Below are 23,144 nucleotides of genomic sequence, written 5' to 3'. Positions count from 1 at the left end.
TTAATTTAGTATATATCTATATCTCTTTCATATCTCTTCTCTTATATCATCTTCTCTTTCATATCTCTTCTTATATCATTTAGTTCATCTTCATTGTTCTTTCTTCATATCTCTTAATTCCTAGTATCATATATCTACTTCTTCTTCATATCTCTCTTCAGTATTTATATCATTGTTCTTCATATCTCCATTTTAGTATCATTCATTGTCTTTCATATCTCTTCTTTCTAGTATCATATTCCTTGTTCTTCATATCTCTTAATTTTAGCATTATATTCCATATGTCTTCTTCATATCTCTTTATATCTCCTTCTTATATGTTCATTTCTTCATATCTCTAATTTTAGTCTTTATATCTCTCTTCTCATATCTCTTAATTTTCCTATTATCATATCTGTTCTTCTTCATATCCTTAGCATTATATCTCATCTCTTCCTTCATATCTCTTCTTTCTACATCCTCTTCACATTCTTCCTTTTCATATCTACTGTTCTTCTTCATATCTCTTCCTATCTCTTCATATATATTCCTTTTCATATTCTCTATCTTTTTCTATATCATTCTTCCTTCCTCTTCATATCTCTTAATTTTAGTATCATATTACTGTCTCTTCTCTCTATATTCTTAATTTTAGTATTATATTCATTGTTCTTCCTTCATATCTCTTAATTTTAGTATTATATCATTGTTCTTTCTTCATATCTCTTAAATTTTATATTATCTTTCTATTATCTTCTTTCATATTCAATTTTAGCATTATATTCTTCATCTATATTCTTCATATCTCTTAATTTTAGTCTTTATTTATATCTGTTCTTCTTCTATATCTCTTTTATATTCCTTATTATATCTCTTCTTCTTCATATCTCTATTATATCTCTTGTTCTTCTTCATATTCTTAATTTTCCTTCTCATATCTCTTCTTCTATCTCTTCTTTTTTCCTTTCCTTTTATCATTCTATTCTTCCTTCTTCATATTATAATCCTTAGTACATTTTATATTCATTGTTCTTCTTCATATCTCTTAATTTTAGTATCTTATTCATTGTCTCTTCATATTCTCTTAATTTTAGTATCATATCTACTTCTTCTTCATATCTCTTAATTTTCTATTATATTCATTGTTCTTCTATATCTCTTAATTTTAGTATCATATTACTGTTCTTCTTCATATCTCTTCTCTTCAATTTTAGTATCATATCTCATTGTCTCTTCTTCATATATCTCTTCCTTAGTATTATCATATTCATTGTTCCTTCCTCTTCATATCTCTTAATTCTTCATCTCCTATTATTTATATTCATTGTCTCTTCTTCATATCTCTTAATTTTAGTATTATATTTATTGTTCTTCTCATATCTCTTAATTTTAGTATTATATTCATTGTTCTTCATATCTCTTAATTTTACATATATTCATATCTCTTCTTTAGTATCATATCTCTTTCTTCATATCTCTTCCTTTCCTTCATATCTCTTCCTTCATATTATATTCTCCATTATATCTCTTCCATATCTCATTCTTTTTTATATCATATTCATTGTCTCTTCATATCTCTTCCTTTCAATCTCTTCCTTTTATCATATTCATTGTTCTTTACATTCTTATTCTTTATATTTTTTAGTATCATTTCATTGTTCTTCATATCTCTTCCTTTCTTCATTATATTCTCTGTCTCTTCTCTACATCTCTTCCTAGTATCATATCCTTTCTCTATATTCTTCATATCTCTAGTATCATATCTGTTCTTCATATTCTTCCTATCATATCTCTGTCTCTTCTTCATATCTCTTTTAGTATTATATATCTCTTACTGTCTCTATCTCTTCATATCTCTTTATATCTCTTCCTAGTATTTATATACATATTCTCTTCATATCTCTTAATTCCAATTATATTCATTTGTTCTTCATATCTCTAATCCTTTATATATATCTCTATATCTCTTCTTCATATCTCTAGTTATATTCTTGTCTCTTCTCTACATCCTATTCTTATATCATATTCATTGTTCTTCATATCTCTTCCTTTTATCATATCTTTATCATATCTTGTAATTCTTCTTCATATCTCTCCTTCTTCATATTCTTCCTTTCATATATTCCATTGTTCTTTCATATCTCTTAATTTACATCATATCTCCATATCTTCTTTCTTCATATCTCTTCTTTATCTCTTAATTTTCATATCTCATTGTTCTTCTCATATCTCTTAATTTCTAGTATCATATTCTCTCCTTCTTCATATCTCTCTCTTTCATTATATCTCTTGTTCTTCATATCTCTTAATTTTAGTATATCTCCTTTCTTCTTCATATCTCTTCTATTTTTTCTTCCATATCTACTTCCTTTTCATATCTCTTCCTTTCTACATCATATTCATTCCTCTTCATATCTTCTCTTCCTTCATATCTCTACACATTCTTTCTTTCATATATCTTCTTTCTCTATATTCTTCTCCACATCCTCTTTTCTCCACATCTCTCATTCTCCACATCCTTCTCCACATCCTCCTTCTCCACATCCTCATTCTCCACATCTTCTTTCTTCACATCCTTCTCCACATCTTTTCCACATCCTCCTTCTCCACATCCTCATTCTCCACATCTCCTTCCTCCTTCTCCACATCTCTTCTCCACATCCTCCTTCTCCACATCCTCTTCTTCTCACCCACCTCCTCCTTCTCCACATCCTCCTTCCCTTCTTCTCCACATCCTCCTTCTCCACATCCTCCTCCTCCACATCCTCCTTCTCCACATCCTCCTCCTCCACATCTCCTTCTCCACATCCTCCTCCACATCCTCCTTCTCCACATCCTCCTTCTCCACATCCTCCTCCTCCTTCTCCACATCCTCCTTCTCCACATCCTCCTCCACATCCTCCTCCACATCCCCCGTTCGTCCGTTTGCCTGAAGTAGTAGATTCACATTCCATGTGAGTCATTTAGCAGACTCTCTTATCCAGAGCCACTACAGTAGTGAGTCATTTAGCAGACTCTCTTATCCAGAGCCACTACAGTAGTGAATCATTTAGCAGACTCTCTTATCCAGAACCACTAAGCTGACTCTCTTATCCAGATCCACTACGGTAGTGAATAATTTAGCAGACTCTCTTATCCAGAGCCACTACAGTAGTGAATCATATAGCAGACTCTCTTATCTAGAGCCACTACAGTAGTGAGTCATTTAGCAGACTCTCTTATCTAGATCCACTACGGTAGTGAATAATTTAGTAGACTCTTTTCTAGAGCCACTTACAGTTAGTGCATTCATCTGAAGATAACTAGGTGAGACAACCACATACAGTATCACAGCCATAGTAAGTCCATGTTTCCTCATTACAATAGCTATCAGCAGCCAGAACCCTGTAGGACAAGACCGATGTTAATTACTATGGAGACAACACGACACTTCAATTGACCGAGCAAGACTATACGACTCCTCTTTGCCCCGAAATAGCAGAAGTCCCTTCCCAGCTATTGGAGCACATCTCTAGGCAGTCATAGACAACTCCATCACAACATACAAGGGGACTTTTCTTTCTCTTCTCTCTTTTGCCGCAGCGTTCACCAAGATGATCACGATAAACGGACAAGAATACCACCTGCAGTTGGTAGACACAGCAGGACAGGTAGTAGTCACGCACCACAGGGATTTATTTTGAAAAACATTTATACAAGACCTTACATTTCTACGTTGACTCGTGGTTGGGGATCTCATGATGTCGTATCACCATTAGAATTGTAGAACACAGGCTACCCACTCTAGAATGCGCCCTACCTCTAATTAGAATGCTTGCTGGGTACATTGCTTTACTCTCTGACACTAAGGCCTAGATTCTAAGCGGTATACTAGTATGGACATTGGGACACTATGTTACAGTATGCAGGCTAAGTACTTATTTCACACATTTCTCTGTCTCTCTTTCTCCTCCCCTTTCCTCTCTCTCCTCTCTCCCTCTCTGTCTTTTCCAGGATGAATACTCTATATTTCCTCAGACCTATTCCATAGATATCAATGGATACATCTTGGTCTACTCTGTCACGTCTAATAAAAGGTTAGTCAGCTATTTACTCGACTGTCTTTTAATGATTTAGATTGTGCAGAATGATCTGTAGTAGGGGTGATCAACCACTGGGCAGGCTTTTACTTAGTGAATCAGACAGCTTTGTGTCTGAGGTAAAAACAAACGGAAGCATCATTATAAAATGTTTGAGAGAGTTGTTGTTCAACAGTCTGATGATGTTTTAAAGTTGTTCAGGGGATGTAACACATACAAAAGCCCAGGACCAGACTAAATGAGTGGACATGTGTTAAAGCACTGTGCTGAACAACCGGCCGGTGTTTTTAACAGACATTTTCCAATCCTCACTCGACCAGCAACACGTGCCGGTATTGTGGAAAACCTCAATAATTATACCCATTCCTAAAGCATCTAATCCCTCTGTGCTGAATGACTACCGCCCTGTCGCCTTGACTTCCTTAGTAAGGAAATGCCTTGAGAAACTTATTCATATTCTCAGCGTCACCCAGAAGCTTCTCGACCCATTTCAGTTTGCCTATCAGCCTAGCAGAGGAGTTGATGATGCCATTCTTACCCTCCTTAACATGGTCTATAGACATCTAGAGGGGGTATTAACATGGTCTATAGACATCTAGAGGGGGTATTAACATGGTCTATAGACATCTAGAGGGGGTATTAACATGGTCTATAGACATCTAGAGGGGTATTAACATGGTCTATAGACATCTAGAGGGGGTATTAACATGGTCGTCTACAGACATCTAGAGGGGGGTATTAACATGGTCGTCTACAGACATCTAGAGGGGTATTAACATGGTCGTCTACAGACATCTAGAGGGGGTATTAACATGGTCGTCTACAGACATCTAGAGGGGGTATTAACATGGTCTATAGACATCTAGAGGGTGTATTAACATGGTCTACAGACATCTAGAGGGGTATTAACATGGTCTACAGACATCTAGAGGGGGTATTAACATGGTCTATAGACATCTAGAGGGGGTATTAACATGGTCTATAGACATCTAGAGGGGTATTAACATGGTCTACAGACATCTAGAGGGGGTATTAACATGGTCTACAGACATCTAGAGGGGTATTAACATGGTCTATAGACATCTAGAGGGGTATTAACATGGTCTATAGACATCTAGAGGGGTATTAACATGGTCTATAGACATCTAGAGGGTGTATTAAAATGGTCGCCTACAGACATCTAGAGGGGGTATTAACATGGTCGTCTACAGACATCTAGAGGGGGTATTAACATGGTCTATAGACATCTAGAGGGGGTATTAACATGGTCTATAGACATCTAGAGGGGGTATTAACATGGTCTATAGACATCTAGAGGGGGTATTAACATGGTCTATAGACATCTAGAGGGGGTATTAACATGGTCTATAGACATCTAGAGGGGTATTAACATGGTCTATAGACATCTAGAGGGGTATTAACATGGTCTATAGACATCTAGAGGGGGGTATTAACATGGTCTATAGACATCTAGAGGGGGTATTAACATGGTCGTCTACAGACATCTAGAGGGGGTATTAACATGGGTCTACAGACATCTAGAGGGGGTATTAACATGGTCTATAGACATCTAGAGGGGTATTAACATGGTCTATAGACATCTAGAGGGGGTATTAACATGGTCTACAGACATCTAGAGGGGGTATTAACATGGTCTATAGACATCTAGAGGGGGTATTAACATGGTCTATAGACATCTAGAGGGGGTATTAACATGGTCTATAGACATCTAGAGGGGGTATTAACATGGTCTATAGACATCTAGAGGGGTATTAACATGGTCTATAGACATCTAGAGGGGGTATTAACATGGTCTATAGACATCTAGAGGGGGTATTAACATGGTCTATAGACATCTAGAGGGGTATTAACATGGTCTATAGACATCTAGAGGGGTATTAACATGGTCTATAGACATCTAGAGGGGTATTAACATGGTCTATAGACATCTAGAGGGGTATTAACATGGTCTATAGACATCTAGAGGGGGTATTAACATGGTCTATAGACGTCTAGAGGGGGTATCAACATGGTCTATAGACGTCTAGAGGGGGTATCAACATGGTCTACAGACGTCTAGAGGGGGTATTAACATGGTCTATAGACATCTAGAGGGGGTATTAACATGGTCTATAGACATCTAGAGGGGGTATTAACATGGTCTATAGACATCTAGAGGGGGTATTAACATGGTCTATAGACATCTAGAGGGGTATTAACATGGTCTATAGACATCTAGAGGGGGTATTAACATGGTCTATAGACATCTAGAGGGGGTATTAACATGGTCTATAGACATCTAGAGGGGTATTATCATGGTCTATAGACATCTAGAGGGGGTATTAACATGGTCTATAGACATCTAGAGGGGGTATTAACATGGTCTATAGACATCTAGAGGGGGTATTAACATGGTCTATAGACATCTAGAGGGGGTATTAACATGGTCTATAGACATCTAGAGGGGGTATTAACATGGTCTATAGACATCTAGAGGGGGTATTAACATGGTCTATAGACATCTAGAGGGGGTATTAACATGGTCTATAGACATCTAGAGGGGGTATTAACATGGTCTATAGACATCTAGAGGGGGTATTAACATGGTCTATAGACATCTAGAGGGGGTATTAACATGGTCTATAGACATCTAGAGGGGGTATTAACATGGTCTATAGACATCTAGAGGGGTATTAACATGGTCTATAGACATCTAGAGGGGGTATTAACATGGTCTATAGACATCTAGAGGGGGTATTAACATGGTCTATAGACATCTAGAGGGGGTATTAACATGGTCTATAGACATCTAGAGGGGGTATTAACATGGTCTACAGACATCTAGAGGGGTATTAACATGGTCTATAGACATCTAGAGGGGGTATTAACATGGTCTACAGACATCCAGAGGGGGTATTAACATGGTCTATAGACATCTAGAGGGGGTATTAACATGGTCGTCTACAGACATCTAGAGGGGGTATTAACATGGTCTATAGACATCTAGAGGGGTATTAACATGGTCTATAGACATCTAGAGGGGGTATTAACATGGTCTATAGACATCTAGAGGGGGTATTAACATGGTCTATAGACATCTAGAGGGGGTATTAACATGGTCTATAGACATCTAGAGGGGGTATTAACATGGTCTATAGACATCTAGAGGGGGTATTAACATGGTCTATAGACATCTAGAGGCCAAATCCCATGTTAGGGTTCTATTTGTTGACTTTTCTTCTGCCTTCAACACAATCCAGCCTTACATTCTGGCACAGAGACTCATTCAGGACTTCTCCTTAGATGGGGGGCTGGTTTTGTGGCTGTTGGACTTCCTGAGCCAACACTCACAGTGAGTCAAAATAGGTCCCCACGTGTCGGACATACGCAATACCAACACAGGCGCTCCTCAGGGATGTGTTTTGTCTCCACTTCTGTACATCTTGTACACTAATAGTTGTACTAGGTCCCATCCTGACAGACACCTTGTTAAGTTCGCTGATGACACTGCCTTGATCAGCCTGTTGCATGATGACGAGGGACATCATGGCCCGGTCCTAGATGACTTTGTAGAGTGGTGTGAGGAATCACACTTGGTCCTCAATACCAACAAGACCAAAGATATGTGCATGGACTTCAGGAAGCGTACAACACCTACCTCTGCAACATCTATCAGAGGTCAGAACATAGAGATTGTAGAGGAATAGAGATATCTGGGTGTCCTCTTGGACAATAAGCTTCAGTGGAGTAAATGTACAGACCTGATCTACATAAAGAGCCAACAGAGACTGTACTTTCTCAAAAAGCTGGGATCTTTTAATGTAGACTGTACTATACTGACTCTGTTTTACAAATCTTTCAGTGAGAGTATTTTAACTTTTTTTATTGTTTGTTGGTTTGGCAATGCCACTGTCAGCCAGAGAAATATGCTGAGAAGGATTATCACCACAGCAAGCAAGGTACTTGGAGTCAAACAGACAGGCCTGGATGAGATCTTTAAGGTCAGGGCCCGCCCCAAGGTACTAGGAGTCAAACAGACAGGCCTGGATGAGATCTTTAAGGTCAGAGCCCTCCCCAAGGTACTTGGAGTCAGACAGACAGGCCTGGATGAGATCTTTAAGGTCAGGGCCCTCCCCAAGGTACTAGGAGTCAAACAGACCGGCCTGGATGAGATCTTTAAGGTCAGGGCCCTCCACAAGGTACCAGGAGTCAAACAGACAGGCCTGGATGAGATCTTTAAGGTCAGAGCCCTCCCCAAGGTACTTGGAGTCAAACAGACAGGCCTGGAGGAGATCTTTAAGGTCAGGGCCTCTCCCCAAGGTACTTGGAGTCCAACAGACAGGCCTGGATGAGATCTTTAAGGTCAGGGCCCTCTGCAAGGCTCACAAAATCATTTTAGACCTAAGCCACCCCCTGTACCCAGACTTTGAACTAGTCCCCTCTGGGCGCAGGTATAGGGCACCGCTCAGCAGGAAAAACACAACTAGACAATCATTTGTGCCAGGAGTCATATCCCTCCTAAATAGCTCGGGCTAATGTTCCTATCGATTCAAGGCCAGCTGGCTGATGTTCCTATGCACTCAGTAAGGCCAGCAGGCTAATGTTCCTATAGACTCAGTAAGGCCAGCAGGCTAATGTTCCTATGCACTCAGTAAGGCCAGCAGGCTAATGTTCCTATAGACTCAGTAAGGCCAGCAGGCTAATGTTCCTATAGACTCAGTAAGGCCAGCAGGCTAATGTTCCTATCCACTCAGTAAGGCCAGCAGGCTAATGTTCCTATCCACTCAGTAAGGCCAGCAGGCTAATGTTCCTATCCACTCAGTAAGGCCAGCAGGCTAATGTTCCTATAGACTCAGTAAGGCCAGCAGGCTAATGTTCCTATAGACTCAGTAAGGCCAGCAGGCTAATGTTCCTATCTACCCAGTAAGGCCAGCAGGCTAATGTTCCTATAGACCCAGTAAGGCCAGCAGGCTAATGTTCCTATCCACTCAGTAAGGCCAGCAGGCTAATGTTCCTATCCACTCAGTAAGGCCAGCAGGCTAATGTTCCTATCCACTCAGTAAGGCCAGCAGGCTAATGTTCCTATAGACTCAGTAAGGCCAGCAGGCTAATGTTCCTATCCACTCAGTAAGGCCAGCAGGCTAATGTTCCTATAGACTCAGTAAGGCCAGCAGGCTAATGTTCCTATAGACTCAGTAAGGCCAGCAGGCTAATGTTCCTATAGACTCAGTAAGGCCAGCAGGCTAATGTTCCTATCCACTCAGTAAGGCCAGCAGGCTAATGTTCCTATCCACTCAGTAAGGCCAGCAGGCTAATGTTCCTATCCACTCAGTAAGGCCAGCAGGCTAATGTTCCTATAGACTCAGTAAGGCCAGCAGGCTAATGTTCCTATAGACTCAGTAAGGCCAGCAGGCTAATGTTCCTATCCACTCAGTAAGGCCAGCAGGCTAATGTTCCTATAGACTCAGTAAGGCCAGCAGGCTAATGTTCCTATCTACCCAGTAAGGCCAGCAGGCTAATGTTCCTATAGACCCAGTAAGGCCAGCAGGCTTATCTATACAGTATCTATAACAGTATCAATGACAGTATCTTTGACAGTATGTTTGACAGTATCTATGACAGTATGTTTGACAGTATCTATAACAGTATGTTTGACAGTATCTATGACAGTATGTTTGACAGTATCTATGACAGTATGTTTTACAGTATCTATAACAGTATGTTTGACAGTATCTATAACAGTATGTTTGACAGTATCTATGACAGTATGTTTGACAGTATGTTTTACAGTATCTATAACAGTATGTTTGACAGTATCTATGACAGTATGTTTTACAGTATCTATAACAGTATGTTTGACAGTATCTATGACAGTATGTGTGACAGTATTAATGACAGTATCTACAACAGTATGTTTGACAGTATCAATGACAGTATTAATGACCGTATCTATGACAGTATGTGTGACAGTATTAATGACAGTATCTATAACAGTATCTATGACAGTATGTGTGACAGTATTAATGACAGTATCTATAACAGTATCTACAACAGTATGTTTGACAGTATCTATGACAGTATTAATGACCGTTTCTATGACAGTATCTATAACAGTATCTATAACAGTATTAATGACAGTATCTATAACAGTATGTTTGACATTATCTATAACAGTATGTTTGACAGTATCTATAACAGTATTAATGACCATATCTATGACAGTATGTGTGACAGTATTAATGACAGTATCTATAACAGTATGTTTGACAGTATCTATGACAGTATTAATGACAGTATCTATAACAGTATCTATAACAGTATATATAACAGTATGTTTGACAGTATTAATGACAGTATCTATAACAGTATGTTTGACAGTATCTATGACAGTATTAATGACAGTATCTATCACAGTATTAATGACAGTATCTATGACAGTATGTGTGAACGTATTAATGACAGTATCTATGACAGTATTAATGACAGTATCTATAACAGTATGTTTGACAGTATTAATGACAGTATCTATAACAGTATATATGACAGTATCTATAACAGTATCTATAACAGTATCTATGACAGTATCTATGACAGTATATATAACAGTATCTATGACAGTATCTATAACAGTATCTATGACAGTATCTATGACAGTATCTATAACAGTATCTATAACAGTATCTATAACAGTATCTGTGACAGTATCTATAACAGTATCTATAACAGTATCTATGACAGTATCTATGACAGTATCTATAACAGTATCTATGACAGTATGTGTGACATATTGTTTTTCTTCTCTTCCAGTTTTGAAGTAGTTCAGGTTATCCATGAAAAACTTCTGGATATGGTGGGGAAAGCTCAGTGAGTATCTACTGTAATCTGACTGTATATTAACCCTCTACTGTAACCTGACTGTATATTAACCCGCTGCTGTAATCTGATGTATATTAACCCTCTACTGTAACCTGACTGTATATTAACCCTCTACTGTAATCTGACTGTATATTAACCCTCTACTGTAACCTGACTGTATATTAACCCTCTACTGTAACCTGACTGTATATTAACCCTATACTGTAATCTGACTGTATATTAACCCTCTACTGTAATCTGACTGTATATTAACCCTCTACTGTAATCTGACTGTATATTAACCCTCTACTGTAATCTCATGTATATTAACCCTCTACTGTAACCTGACTGTATATTAACCCTCTACTGTAATCTGAATGTATATTAACCCTCTACTGTAATCTGATGTATATTAACCCTCTACTGTATCTGACTGTATATTAACCCTCTACTGTAACCTGACTGTATATTTTCCCTCTACTGTAATCTGATGTATATTAACCCTCTACTGTAACCTGACTGTATATTAACCCTCTACTGTAACCTGACTGTATATTAACCCTCTACTGTAATCTGATGTATATTAACCCTCTACTGTAATCTGACTGTATATTAACCCTCTACTGTAATCTGACTGTATATTAACCCTCTACTGTAACCTGACTGTATATTAACCCTCTACTGTAATCTGACTGTATATTAACCCTCTACTGTAACCTGACTGTATATTAACCCTCTACTGTAACCTGACTGTATATTAACCCTCTGCTGTAATCTGATGTATATTAACCCTCTACTGTAACCTGACTGTATATTAACCCTATACTGTAATCTGACTGTATATTAACCCTCTACTGTAATCTGACTGTATATTAACCCTCTACTGTAATCTGACTGTATATTAACCCTCTACTGTAATCTGATGTATATTAACCCTCTACTGTAACCTGACTGTATATTAACCCTCTACTGTAATCTGAATGTATATTAACCCTCTACTGTAATCTGATGTATATTAACCCTCTACTGTATCTGACTGTATATTAACCCTCTACTGTAACCTGACTGTATATTTTCCCTCTACTGTAATCTGATGTATATTAACCCTCTACTGTAACCTGACTGTATATTAACCCTCTACTGTAACCTGACTGTATATTAACCCTCTACTGTAATCTGATGTATATTAACCCTCTACTGTAATCTGACTGTATATTAACCCTCTACTGTAACCTGACTGTATATTAACCATCTACTGTAATCTGACTGTATATTAACCCTCTACTGTAACCTGACTGTATATTAACCCTCTACTGTAACCTGACTGTATATTAACCCTCTGCTGTAATCTGATGTATATTAACCCTCTACTGTAACCTGACTGTATATTAACCCTCTACTGTAATCTGACTGTATATTAACCCTCTACTGTAATCTGACTGTATATTAACCCTCTACTGTAATCTGATGTATATTAACCCTCTACTGTAACCTGACTGTATATTAACCCTCTACTGTAATCTGATGTATATTAACCCTCTACTGTAATCTGATGTATATTAACCCTCTACTGTAATCTGACTGTATATTAACCCTCTACTGTAACCTGACTGTATATTTTCCCTCTACTGTAATCTGATGTATATTAACCCTCTACTGTAACCTGACTGTATATTAACCCTCTACTGTAACCTGACTGTATATTAACCCTCTACTGTAATCTGATGTATATTAACCCTCTACTGTAATCTGACTGTATATTAACCCTCTACTGTAATCTGATGTATATTAACCCTCTACTGTAACCTGACTGTATATTAACCCTCTACTGTAATCTGATGTATATTAACCCTCTACTGTAATCTGATGTATATTAACCCTCTACTGTAATCTGACTGTATATTAACCCTCTACTGTAATCTGACTGTATATTAACCCTATACTGTAACCTGACTGTATATTAACCCTCTACTGTAATCTGATGTATATTAACCCTCTACTGTAACCTGACTGTATATTAACCCTCTACTGTAACCTGACTGTATATTAACCCTCTACTGTAACCTGACTGTATATTAACCCTCTACTGTAACCTGACTGTATATTAACCCTCTACTGTAATATGATGTATATTAACCCTCTACTGTAATCTGACTGTATATTAACCCTCTACTGTAATCTGACTGTATATTAACCCTCTACTGTAACCTGACTGTATATTAACCCTCTACTGTAACCTGACTGTATATTAACCCTCTACTGTAATCTGTCTGTATATTAACCCTCTACTGTAACCTGACTGTATATTAACCCTCTACTGTAATCTGATGTATATTAACCCTCTACTGTAATCTGACTGTATATTAGCCCTCTACTGTAATCTGACTGTATATTAACCCTCTACTGTAACCTGACTGTATATTAACCCTCTACTGTAATCTGATGTATATTAACCCTCTACTGTAACCTGACTGTATATTAACCCTCTACTGTAATCTGATGTATATTAACCCTCTACTGTAATCTGATGTATATTAACCCTCTACTGTAATCTGATGTATATTAACCCTCTACTGTAATCTGACTGTATATTATCCCTCTACTGTAATCTGATGTATATTAACCCTCTACTGTAACCTGACTGTATATTAACCCTCTACTGTAATCTGACTGTATATTAACCCTCTACTGTAATCTGACTGTATATTAACCCTCCTCTACTGTAACCTGACTGTATATTAACCCTCTACTGTAACCTGATGTATATTAACCCTCTACTGTAATCTGACTGTATATTAACCCTCTACTGTAATCTGACTGTATATTAACCCTCTACTGTAACCTGACTGTATATTAACCCTCTACTGTAATCTGACTGTATATTAACCCTCTACTGTAATCTGATGTATATTAACCCTCTACTGTAACCTGACTGTATATTAACCCTCTACTGTAATCTGACATAGCATGCCTGAAACTAAAGCCCCACATTCGGGTCATGATGAGAGAAACAAACTGTCCGATGAGGTTTAACGTATCCCGTAAATGTGGAGTAGGAGTTAAAATAGAGTATTGCTTCATAGAGAAAGCTAGCAAACGGAAGCTAGCTAGCTACTAGCCGGATATTAGATAGCATCACCTAGCGATAATGGAATCGCTAACAAAGTTGACACCAACTGTATTGGTGTGTGGTGTTTGTCGACTTTGTGGCACTTGCTTGGAAAGCTCAATGTTTCGCAGTCATACAGTGCTCTGAAAAAGGTTTTGCCTCCTTACACTCAATATGGGATTGTGCCACCTTTAGCTGCAATGACTGCAACCAAATGCTTCCTGTAGTTCTTGATTGTGTGTTTTGGATCATTGTCTTGCTGCACGACCCAGCTGCACTTCAGCTTACAGACGGATGGCCTGATAATTGTCCTGTAGAATTCTCTGATACAGAGCAGAATTCATGGTTCCTTTAATTTTTATATTTTTATATCACCTTTATTTAACCAGGTAGGCCAGTTGAGAACACCTTTATTTAACCAGGTAGGCTAGTTGAGAACACCTTTATTTAACCAGGTAGGCTAGTTGAGAACACCTACCTATAGACCCTGGTTAAAGTAGTGCACTACTACCTATAGACCCTGGTTAAAGTAGTGCACTACTACCTATAGACCCTGGTTAAAGTAGTGCACTACTACCTATAGACCCTGGTTAAAGTAGTGCACTACTACCTATAGACCCTGGTTAAAGTAGTGCACTACTACCTATAGACCCTGGTTAAAGTAGTGCACTACTACCTATAGACCCTGGTTAATAGTAGTGCACTACTACCTATAGACCCTGGTTAAAAGTAGGGCAGTTCAGAACAAGTTCGCATTTGCAACTGCAACCTCCTTCTATGAAGGCAAGTCGTCCAGCAAAGCATCCCCCAAACCATTACACTACCACCACCATGCTGGACCCCAAACCATCACACTACCACCACCATGCTGGACCCCAAACCATCACACTACCACCACCATGCTGGACCCCAAACCATCACACTACCACCGCCATGCTGAACCCCAAACCATCACACTACCACCACCATGCTGGACCCCAAACCATCACACTACCACCGCCATGCTGAACCCCAAACCATCACACTACCACCACCATGTTGACCCCAAACCATCACACTACCGCCACCATGCTGGACCCCAAACCATCACACTACCGCCACCATGCTGGACCCCAAACCATCACACTACCACCATGCTGGACCCCAAACCATCACACTACCACCACCATGCTGACCCCAAACCATCACACTACCACCACCATGCTGGACCCCAAACCATCACACTACCACCACCATGCTGGACCCCAAACCATCACACTACCACCACCATACTGGACCCCAAACCATTACACTACCACCACCATGCTGACCCCAAACCATCACACTACCACCACCATGCTGGACCCCAAACCATCACACTACCACCACCATGCTGGACCATTGGGTATGAGATTCTTACTGTAGAATGTGTAACAGTATAACTTTAGACCGTCCCCTCGCCCATACCCGGGCGCGAACCAGGGACCCTCTGCACACATCAACAACAGTCACCCACGAAGCATCGTTACCCATCGCTCCACAAAAGCCGCGGCCCTTGCAGAGCAAGGGGAACCAGAGCAAGTGACGTCACCGATTAAAACGCTATTTAGCGCGCACCACCGCTAACTAAGCTAGCTGTTTCACATCGGTTACAAATGCAGTGTTTGGTTTTCACCAGATATAATGGGATCCATCTCGAGTTCATTCTTGGGGACCCACAGCGATGTGAGAGACTGATCAACAACTACAGGAAGTGGTTGGTTGTTGTCAGTGCAGCTACAGTAAATTCCTCCACAGCGGTGTGAGAGACTGATCAACAACTACAGGAAGTGGTTGGTTGTTGTCAGTGCAGCTACAGTAAATTCCTCCACAGCGGTGTGAGAGACTGATCAACAACTACAGGAAGTGGTTGGTTGTTGTCAGTGCAGCTACAGTAAATTCCTCCACAGCGGTGTGAGAGACTGATCAACAACTACAGGAAGTGGTTGGTTGTTGTCAGTGCAGCTACAGTAAATTCCTCCACAGCGGTGTGAGAGACTGATCAACAACTACAGGAAGTGGTTGGTTGTTGTCAGTGCAGCTACAGTAAATTCCTCCACAGTGATGTGAGAGACTGATCAACAACTACAGGAAGTGGTTGGTTGTTGTCAGTGCAGCTACAGTAAATTCCTCCACAGTGACGTGAGAGACTGATCAACAACTACAGGAAGTGGTTGGTTGTAGTCAGTGCAGCTACAGTAAATTCCTCCACAGCAATGTGAGAGACTGTTCAACAACTACAGGAAGTAGTTGGTAGTTGTCAGTGCAGCTACAGTAAATTCCTCCACAGTGATGTGAGAGACTGATCAACAACTACAGGAAGTGGTTGGTTGTAGTCAGTGCAGCTACAGTAAATTCCTCCACAGCAATGTGAGAGACTGTTCAACAACTACAGGAAGTAGTTGGTAGTTGTCAGTGCAGCTACAGTAAATTCCTCCACAGCGATGTGAGAGACTGATCAACAACTACAGGAAGTGGTTGGTTGTTGTCAGTGCAGCTACAGTAAATTCCTCCACAGCAATGTGTCAGTGCTACATGGGATACAACATGTGGTTTTGTCATTGATACATGGGATACAACATGTGGGTTTGTCTTTGATACATGGGATACAACATGTGGGTTTGTCTTTGATACATGGGATACAACATGTGGTTTTGTCATTGATACATGGGATACAACATGTGGTTTTGTCATTGATACATGGGATACAACATGTGGTTTTGTCATTGATACATGGGATACAACATGTGGTTTTGTCATTGATACATGGGATACAACATGTGGGTTTGTCATTGATACATGGGATACAACATGTGGTTTTGTCATTGATACATGGGATACAACATGTGGGTTTGTCTTTGATACAGAGTTCCTATTATGTTGGTGGGAAATAAGAACGACCTGCACATGGAAAGGTATGTTCCTTACTTACATACATCGATACTGTCACTCACTCACACACGCTCACACACACTCACACTCACGGTCACACACACTCACGCTCACACACACGCTCACACACACACTCACGCTCACACAAACACTCACGCTCACACACACACAAACACTCACGCTCACACACGCACACACACTCACGCTCTCACTCACACACACACTCACGCTCACACACACATTTAACAGCTCTCTTATTCAGAGGGGTTGGGTTAAATGCGGAAGACACATTTCAGGTTGACTGCATTCAGTTGTACAACTGACCTAGGTATCCCACTTCCCCTTTCCCTTAAAGCATTCTATCCTGTCGCTGTCGGGTTTGGAGTGATGTCATACAGAGACTCCATCCCCTAACCTGTGGTGTGTGTGTGTGTGGTATCTGATTGGTGTGATGTTTCTTTTTGTATTCCAGGGTGATCAGCTGTGAGGAAGGGAAGTCACTAGCAGAATCATGGAACGCTGCCTTCATGGAATCCTCAGCTAAAGAGAACCAGGTGAAAACACCTAGAACACATGTCCATCCAATAGAACAGGGCCTGGAGGCACAAAAAACACTTCTGGTACTTGTTTCTACCTGGTAGTTAATCACCTGGTGTTCCAGGTCTGAATTAGTCCTTTGATTTGGAAGGAGAGAATGAAAACCTGAAGAAGTGTTTGAGTCCTCCATGACCGACATTGAACAGCCCTGCCATGGACCAAAAAACCCTAGCACTAATCAACTCATCATCAAACCTTTGATTAGTGGAATCAGGTGTGTAGTACTGGACAAAAAGACAAAAAAATATGCACATATTTGGGTCCCTAGGACCGGGATTGAACACACAGTGCTATAGGCACTGAGCTTAGAGGTCTACAGGCCTGTAATTGCAGTACTCTGTACTCTACAGCAGGGGGCAGCCCAGCTCTCCTCACTATTGAAAGGAATATTCCAGCCCAGAGATGTTGCGGCACTGTTCAGTCTCTCTTTCTGTCAGACGGCTGTGTCATAGTAGATAGTAAAGTAGCCTCAATTCTAGTCTAGTATGTTCTAGTCTGCTTTAGTCTGTTCTATTGTAGTCTATTATATTCTACTGTAGTCTGTTCTATTCTACTGTGGTCTGTTCTATTCTACTGTAGTCTGTTCTACTCTACTGTAGTCTGTTCTATTCTACTGTATTCTGTTCTATTCTACTGTAGTCTGTTCTATTATACTGTAGTCTGTTCTATTCTACTGCAGTCTGTTCTATTCTACTGTGGTCTGTTCTATTCTACTGTAGTCTGTTCTACCTTAGTCTGTTCTATTCTACTGTATTCTGTTCTACTGTATTCTATTCTACTGTAGTCTGTTCTATTCTACTGTAGTCTGTTCTATTCTACCGTAGTCTATTCTATTCTACTGTAGTCTGTTCTATTCTACTGTAGTCTGTTCTATTCTACTGTGGTCTGTTCTATTCTACTGTAGTCTGTTCTACCGTAGTCTGTTCTACCGTAGTCTGTTCTACCGCAGTCTGTTCTATTCTACCGTAGTCTGTTCTACCGTAGTCTGTTCTACCGCAGTCTGTTCTATTCTATCGTAGTCTGTTCTACCCTAGTCTGTTCTATTCTACCGTAGTCTGTTCTACCGCAGTCTGTTATATTCTACTGTAGTCTGTTCTACTGTGGTCTGTTCTACTGTAATCTGTTCTATTCTACTGTAGTCTGTTCTATTCTACTGTGGTCTGTTCTACTGTAATCTGTTCTATTCTACTGTAATCTGTTCTATTCTACTGTAGTCTGTTCTACTGTGGTCTGTTCTACTGTAATCTGTTCTATTCTACTGTAGTCTGGTCTATTCTACTGTATTCTATTCTACTGTAGTCTGTTCTATTCTACTGTAGTCTGTTCTATTCTACTGTAGTCTGTTCTATTCTACTGTATTCTGTTCTACTGTAGTCTGTTCTACTGTAGTCTGTTCTATTCTACTGCAGTCTGTTCTATTCTACTGTAGTCTGTTCTATTCTACTATAGTCTGTTCTACTGTAGTCTGTTCTACCTTAGTCTGTTCTATTCTACTGTAGTCTGTTCTATTCTACTGTAGTCTGTTCTATTCTACCGTAGTCTGTTCTATTCTACTGTAGTCTGTTCTATTCTACTGTAGTCTGTTCTATTCTACTGTAGTCTGTTCTATTCTACAGTAGTCTGTTCTATTCTACAGTAGTCTGTTCTATTCTACTGTAGTCTGTTCTATTCTACCTTAGTCTGTTCTATTCTACTGTAGTCTGTTCTATTCTACTGTAGTCTGTTCTACCTTAGTCTGTTCTATTCTACTGTAGTCTGTTCTATTCTACCGTAGTCTGTTCTATTCTACTGTAGTCTGTTCTATTCTACTGTAGTCTGTTCTATTCTACTGTAGTCTGTTCTATTCTACGGTAGTCTGTTCTATTCTACGGTAGTCTGTTCTATTCTACTGTAGTCTGTTCTATTCTACCTTAGTCTGTTCTATTCTACTGTAGTCTGTTCTATTCTACTGTAGTCTGTTCTATTCTACTGTAGTCTGTTCTATTCTACTGTAGTCTGTTCTATTCTACTGTAGTCTGTTCTACCTTAGTCTGTTCTATTCTACTGTAGTCTGTTCTATTCTACCGTAGTCTGTTCTATTCTACTGTAGTCTGTTCTATTCTACTGTAGTCTGTTCTATTCTACTGTAGTCTGTTCTATTCTACGGTAGTCTGTTCTATTCTACGGTAGTCTGTTCTATTCTACTGTAGTCTGTTCTATTCTACCTTAGTCTGTTCTATTCTACTGTAGTCTGTTCTATTCTACTGTAGTCTGTTCTATTCTACTGTAGTCTGTTCTATTCTACTGTAGTCTGTTCTATTCTACTGTGGTCTGTTCTACTGTAGTCTGTTCTATTCTACTGTAGTCTGTTCTATTCTACTGTAGTCTGTTCTATTCTACTGTAGTCTGTTCTATTCTACGGTAGTCTGTTCTATTCTACTGTAGTCGGTTCTATTCTACTGTAGTCTGTTCTATTCTACTGTAGTCTGTTCTATTCTACTGTAGTCTGTTCTATTCTACTGTAGTCTGTTCTATTCTACAGTAGTCTGTTCTATTCTACAGTAGTCTGTTCTATTCTACTGTAGTCTGTTCTATTCTACTGTAGTCTGTTCTATTCTACCTTAGTCTGTTCTATTCTACTGTAGTCTGTTCTATTCTACTGTAGTCTGTTCTACCTTAGTCTGTTCTATTCTACTGTAGTCTGTTCTATTCTACCGTAGTCTGTTCTATTCTACTGTAGTCTGTTCTATTCTACTGTAGTCTGTTCTATTCTACTGTAGTCTGTTCTATTCTACTGTAGTCTGTTCTATTCTACTGTAGTCTGTTCTATTCTACTGTAGTCTGTTCTATTCTACCTTAGTCTGTTCTATTCTACTGTAGTCTGTTCTATTCTACTGTAGTCTGTTCTATTCTACTGTAGTCTGTTCTATTCTACTGTGGTCTGTTCTACTGTAGTCTGTTCTATTCTACTGTAGTCTGTTCTATTCTACTGTAGTCTGTTCTATTCTACTGCAGTCTGTTCTATTCTACTGTAGTCTGTTCTACTGTACTCTGTTCTATTCTACCGTATTCTGTTCTGTTCTACCGTAGTCTGTTCTGTTCTACTGTAGTCTGTTCTATTCTACTGTAGTCTGTTCTATTCTACTGTAGTCTGTTCTATTCTACTGTAGTCTGTTCTATTCTACTGTAGTCTGTTCTGTTCTACTGTAGTCTGTTCTATTCTACTGTAGTCTGTTCTATTCTACTGTAGTCTGTTCTATTCTACTGTAGTCTGTTCTATTCTACTGTAGTCTTCTGTTCTACTGTAGTCTGTTCTATTCTACTGTAGTCTGTTCTATTCTACTGTAGTCTGTTCTATTCTACTGTAGTCTGTTCTATTCTACTGTAGTCTGTTCTGTTCTACTGTAGTCTGTTCTATTCTACTGTAGTCTGTTCTATTCTACTGTAGTCTGTTCTATTCTACTGTAGTCTGTTCTATTCTACTGTAGTCTGTTCTATTCTACTGTAGTCTGTTCTATTCTACTGTAGTCTGTTCTGTTCTACTGTAGTCTGTTCTATTCTACTGTAGTCTGTTCTGTTCTACTGTAGTCTGTTCTATTCTACTGTAGTCTGTTCTATTCTACCGTAGTCTGTTCTACTGTAGTCTGTTCTATTCTACTGTATTCTGTTCTACTGTAGTCTGTTCTACTGTAGTCTGTTCTACTGCAGTCTGTTCTAATCTACTGCAGTCTGTTCTATTCTACTGTAGTCTGTTCTGTTCTACTGTAGTCTGTTCTATTCTACTGTAGTCTGTTCTATTCTACTGTAGTCTGTTCTACTGCAGTCTGTTCTATTCTACTGTAGTCTGTTCTACTGTAGTCTGTTCTATTCTACCATAGTCTGTTCTACTGTAGTCTGTTCTATTCTACTGTATTCTGTTCTACTGTCGTCTGTTCTATTCTACTGCAGTCTGTTCTATTCTACTGTATTCTGTTCTACTGTCGTCTGTTCTACTGTAGTCTGTTCTATTCTACTGTAGTCTGTTCTCTTCTACTGTAGTCTGTTCTATTCTACTGTAGTCTGTTCTGTTCTACTGTAGTCTGTTCTATTCTACTGTAGTCTGTTCTATTCTACTGTAGTCTGTTCTATTCTACTGTAGTCTGTTCTATTCTACTGTAGTCTGTTCTACTGTAGTCTGTTCTACTGTAGTCTGGTCTATTCTACCGTAGTCTGTTCTATTCTACCGTAGTCTGTTCTATTCTACCGTAGTCTGTTCTATTCTACCGTAGTCTGTTCTATTCTACTGTAGTCTGTTCTATTCTACTGTAGTCTGTTCTATTCTACTGTAGTCTGTTCTATTCTACTGTAGTCTGTTCTATTCTACCGTAGTCTGTTCTATTCTACTGTAGTCTGTTCTATTCTACTGTAGTCTGTTCTACTGTAGTCTGTTCTATTCTACTGTAGTCTGTTCTATTCTACTGTATTCTACTCTTATTCTGTTTCTGCTTCCTCAGACGGCAGTGGAGGTGTTATATTCTAACCTGTGTGTGTTGTGTGTGTGTGTGTGTGTTTGTGTTTGTGTCTGTGTGTGTGTGTGTGTGTGTGTGTGTGTCAGACGGCGGTGGAGGTGTTCAAGCGGATGATCCTGGAGGCGGAGAAACTGGAAGGCGGCGTCCAACCAGGGAAGACTTCCTGCTCCTTGATGTAGAGCTGCTGATCAATCAGAACAGAGAACCGAACACTACACTGGGATATCCAGTTACTTGAAGGCTTCCTGCCAGTACAACTACTACTCTTCCAACTGTCTTCAACAGTCTTCAACAGTCTTCAACAGTCTTCAACTGTCTTCAACTGTCTTCCAACTTCCAACAGTTTATTTTTCAGTATTTCTGTTTGTCATGAAAGGGTGAGTGGCTGTCATACTGTACATTTCCCACAATCCACTTCTCGTTTCTTCTGTGCTCAGCCCTGATGCGAAACTGAGAGCCACGTCTAGAAATAACCCCTAGACCCTACACCCTTACCCCCCTAGTCACTTCTCTTAGCCCCTAGCATCCAGGGGGTGGGGTTTAGGGTCTGTTTCTGTAACCTTGTTTGACCATCCTGATCTTGCAAAAGTACAGCGGTCAGGATGGTAGATCAGACTACTGTTTCTCATAAAGACGTATCAGAAACTATGTCTGGCTTCTCACATGGGGCTGCACAGGTGTCCATTCTGGCTTTATGGTGGACGGGTGACTATGGAAGATCAGAGATGTTCAACCTCCTCATATTAGAGATGCTATGAAGACCGAACATTCCCTTCTATTGAATTGTTTTAAAAAATATATTTTTTATTTAAACAATGATTATTTTATCTTCTTTTCTCTATCCATGGAATTAGTCCACTGTGTCACCAGGGTGGAGCTAGCATGCCATGGTTGTTTTTACGCATACTAAGCTGTTCATTTTAGTGTATTGTTTCAAAGGAAACAAACACTCATTAGGATCAGGTGTGGTTAATTAGTGGGCGTGGCCAACACACCTGACCACGCTTAACAAGATACAGGAGAGAGAGTTGTGTTGATGCAGAGAACGGAATGTATGTTTTTAAATAACTTTAGTAACGTTGAGAGAATGTTTTCTGTGGTTTTTATGGAACTTTTGGAACAATTTGA

At 39.4% G+C, this 23,144-nt stretch overlaps 1 protein-coding gene across 1 annotated transcript in view; it reads left to right on the top strand.

Moving 5' to 3' along the window:
• The window catches only part of LOC112241353 (GTP-binding protein Rheb-like), a 41,193-nt gene extending 18,682 nt beyond the window's left edge, over positions 1-22,511 (top strand). Inside the window, exons 3-8 of the mRNA XM_042329170.1 lie at positions 3,562-3,629; positions 3,973-4,055; positions 10,866-10,922; positions 16,908-16,955; positions 17,405-17,486; positions 22,103-22,511. Of these exons, the coding sequence (XP_042185104.1) occupies positions 3,562-3,629; positions 3,973-4,055; positions 10,866-10,922; positions 16,908-16,955; positions 17,405-17,486; positions 22,103-22,195 (431 nt within the window). The 3' untranslated portion in view covers positions 22,196-22,511. The remainder of the gene's footprint in view (positions 1-3,561; positions 3,630-3,972; positions 4,056-10,865; positions 10,923-16,907; positions 16,956-17,404; positions 17,487-22,102) is intronic.
• Positions 22,512-23,144: the final 633 nt, after the last annotated feature.

Source organism: Oncorhynchus tshawytscha, linkage group LG10, assembly GCF_018296145.1.
Source record: "Oncorhynchus tshawytscha isolate Ot180627B linkage group LG10, Otsh_v2.0, whole genome shotgun sequence".
Lineage (NCBI taxonomy): Eukaryota > Metazoa > Chordata > Actinopteri > Salmoniformes > Salmonidae > Oncorhynchus > Oncorhynchus tshawytscha.
The sequence above is the reverse complement of the archived record's forward strand: the minus strand, read 5'-3'. Positions and strand labels throughout refer to the sequence as shown.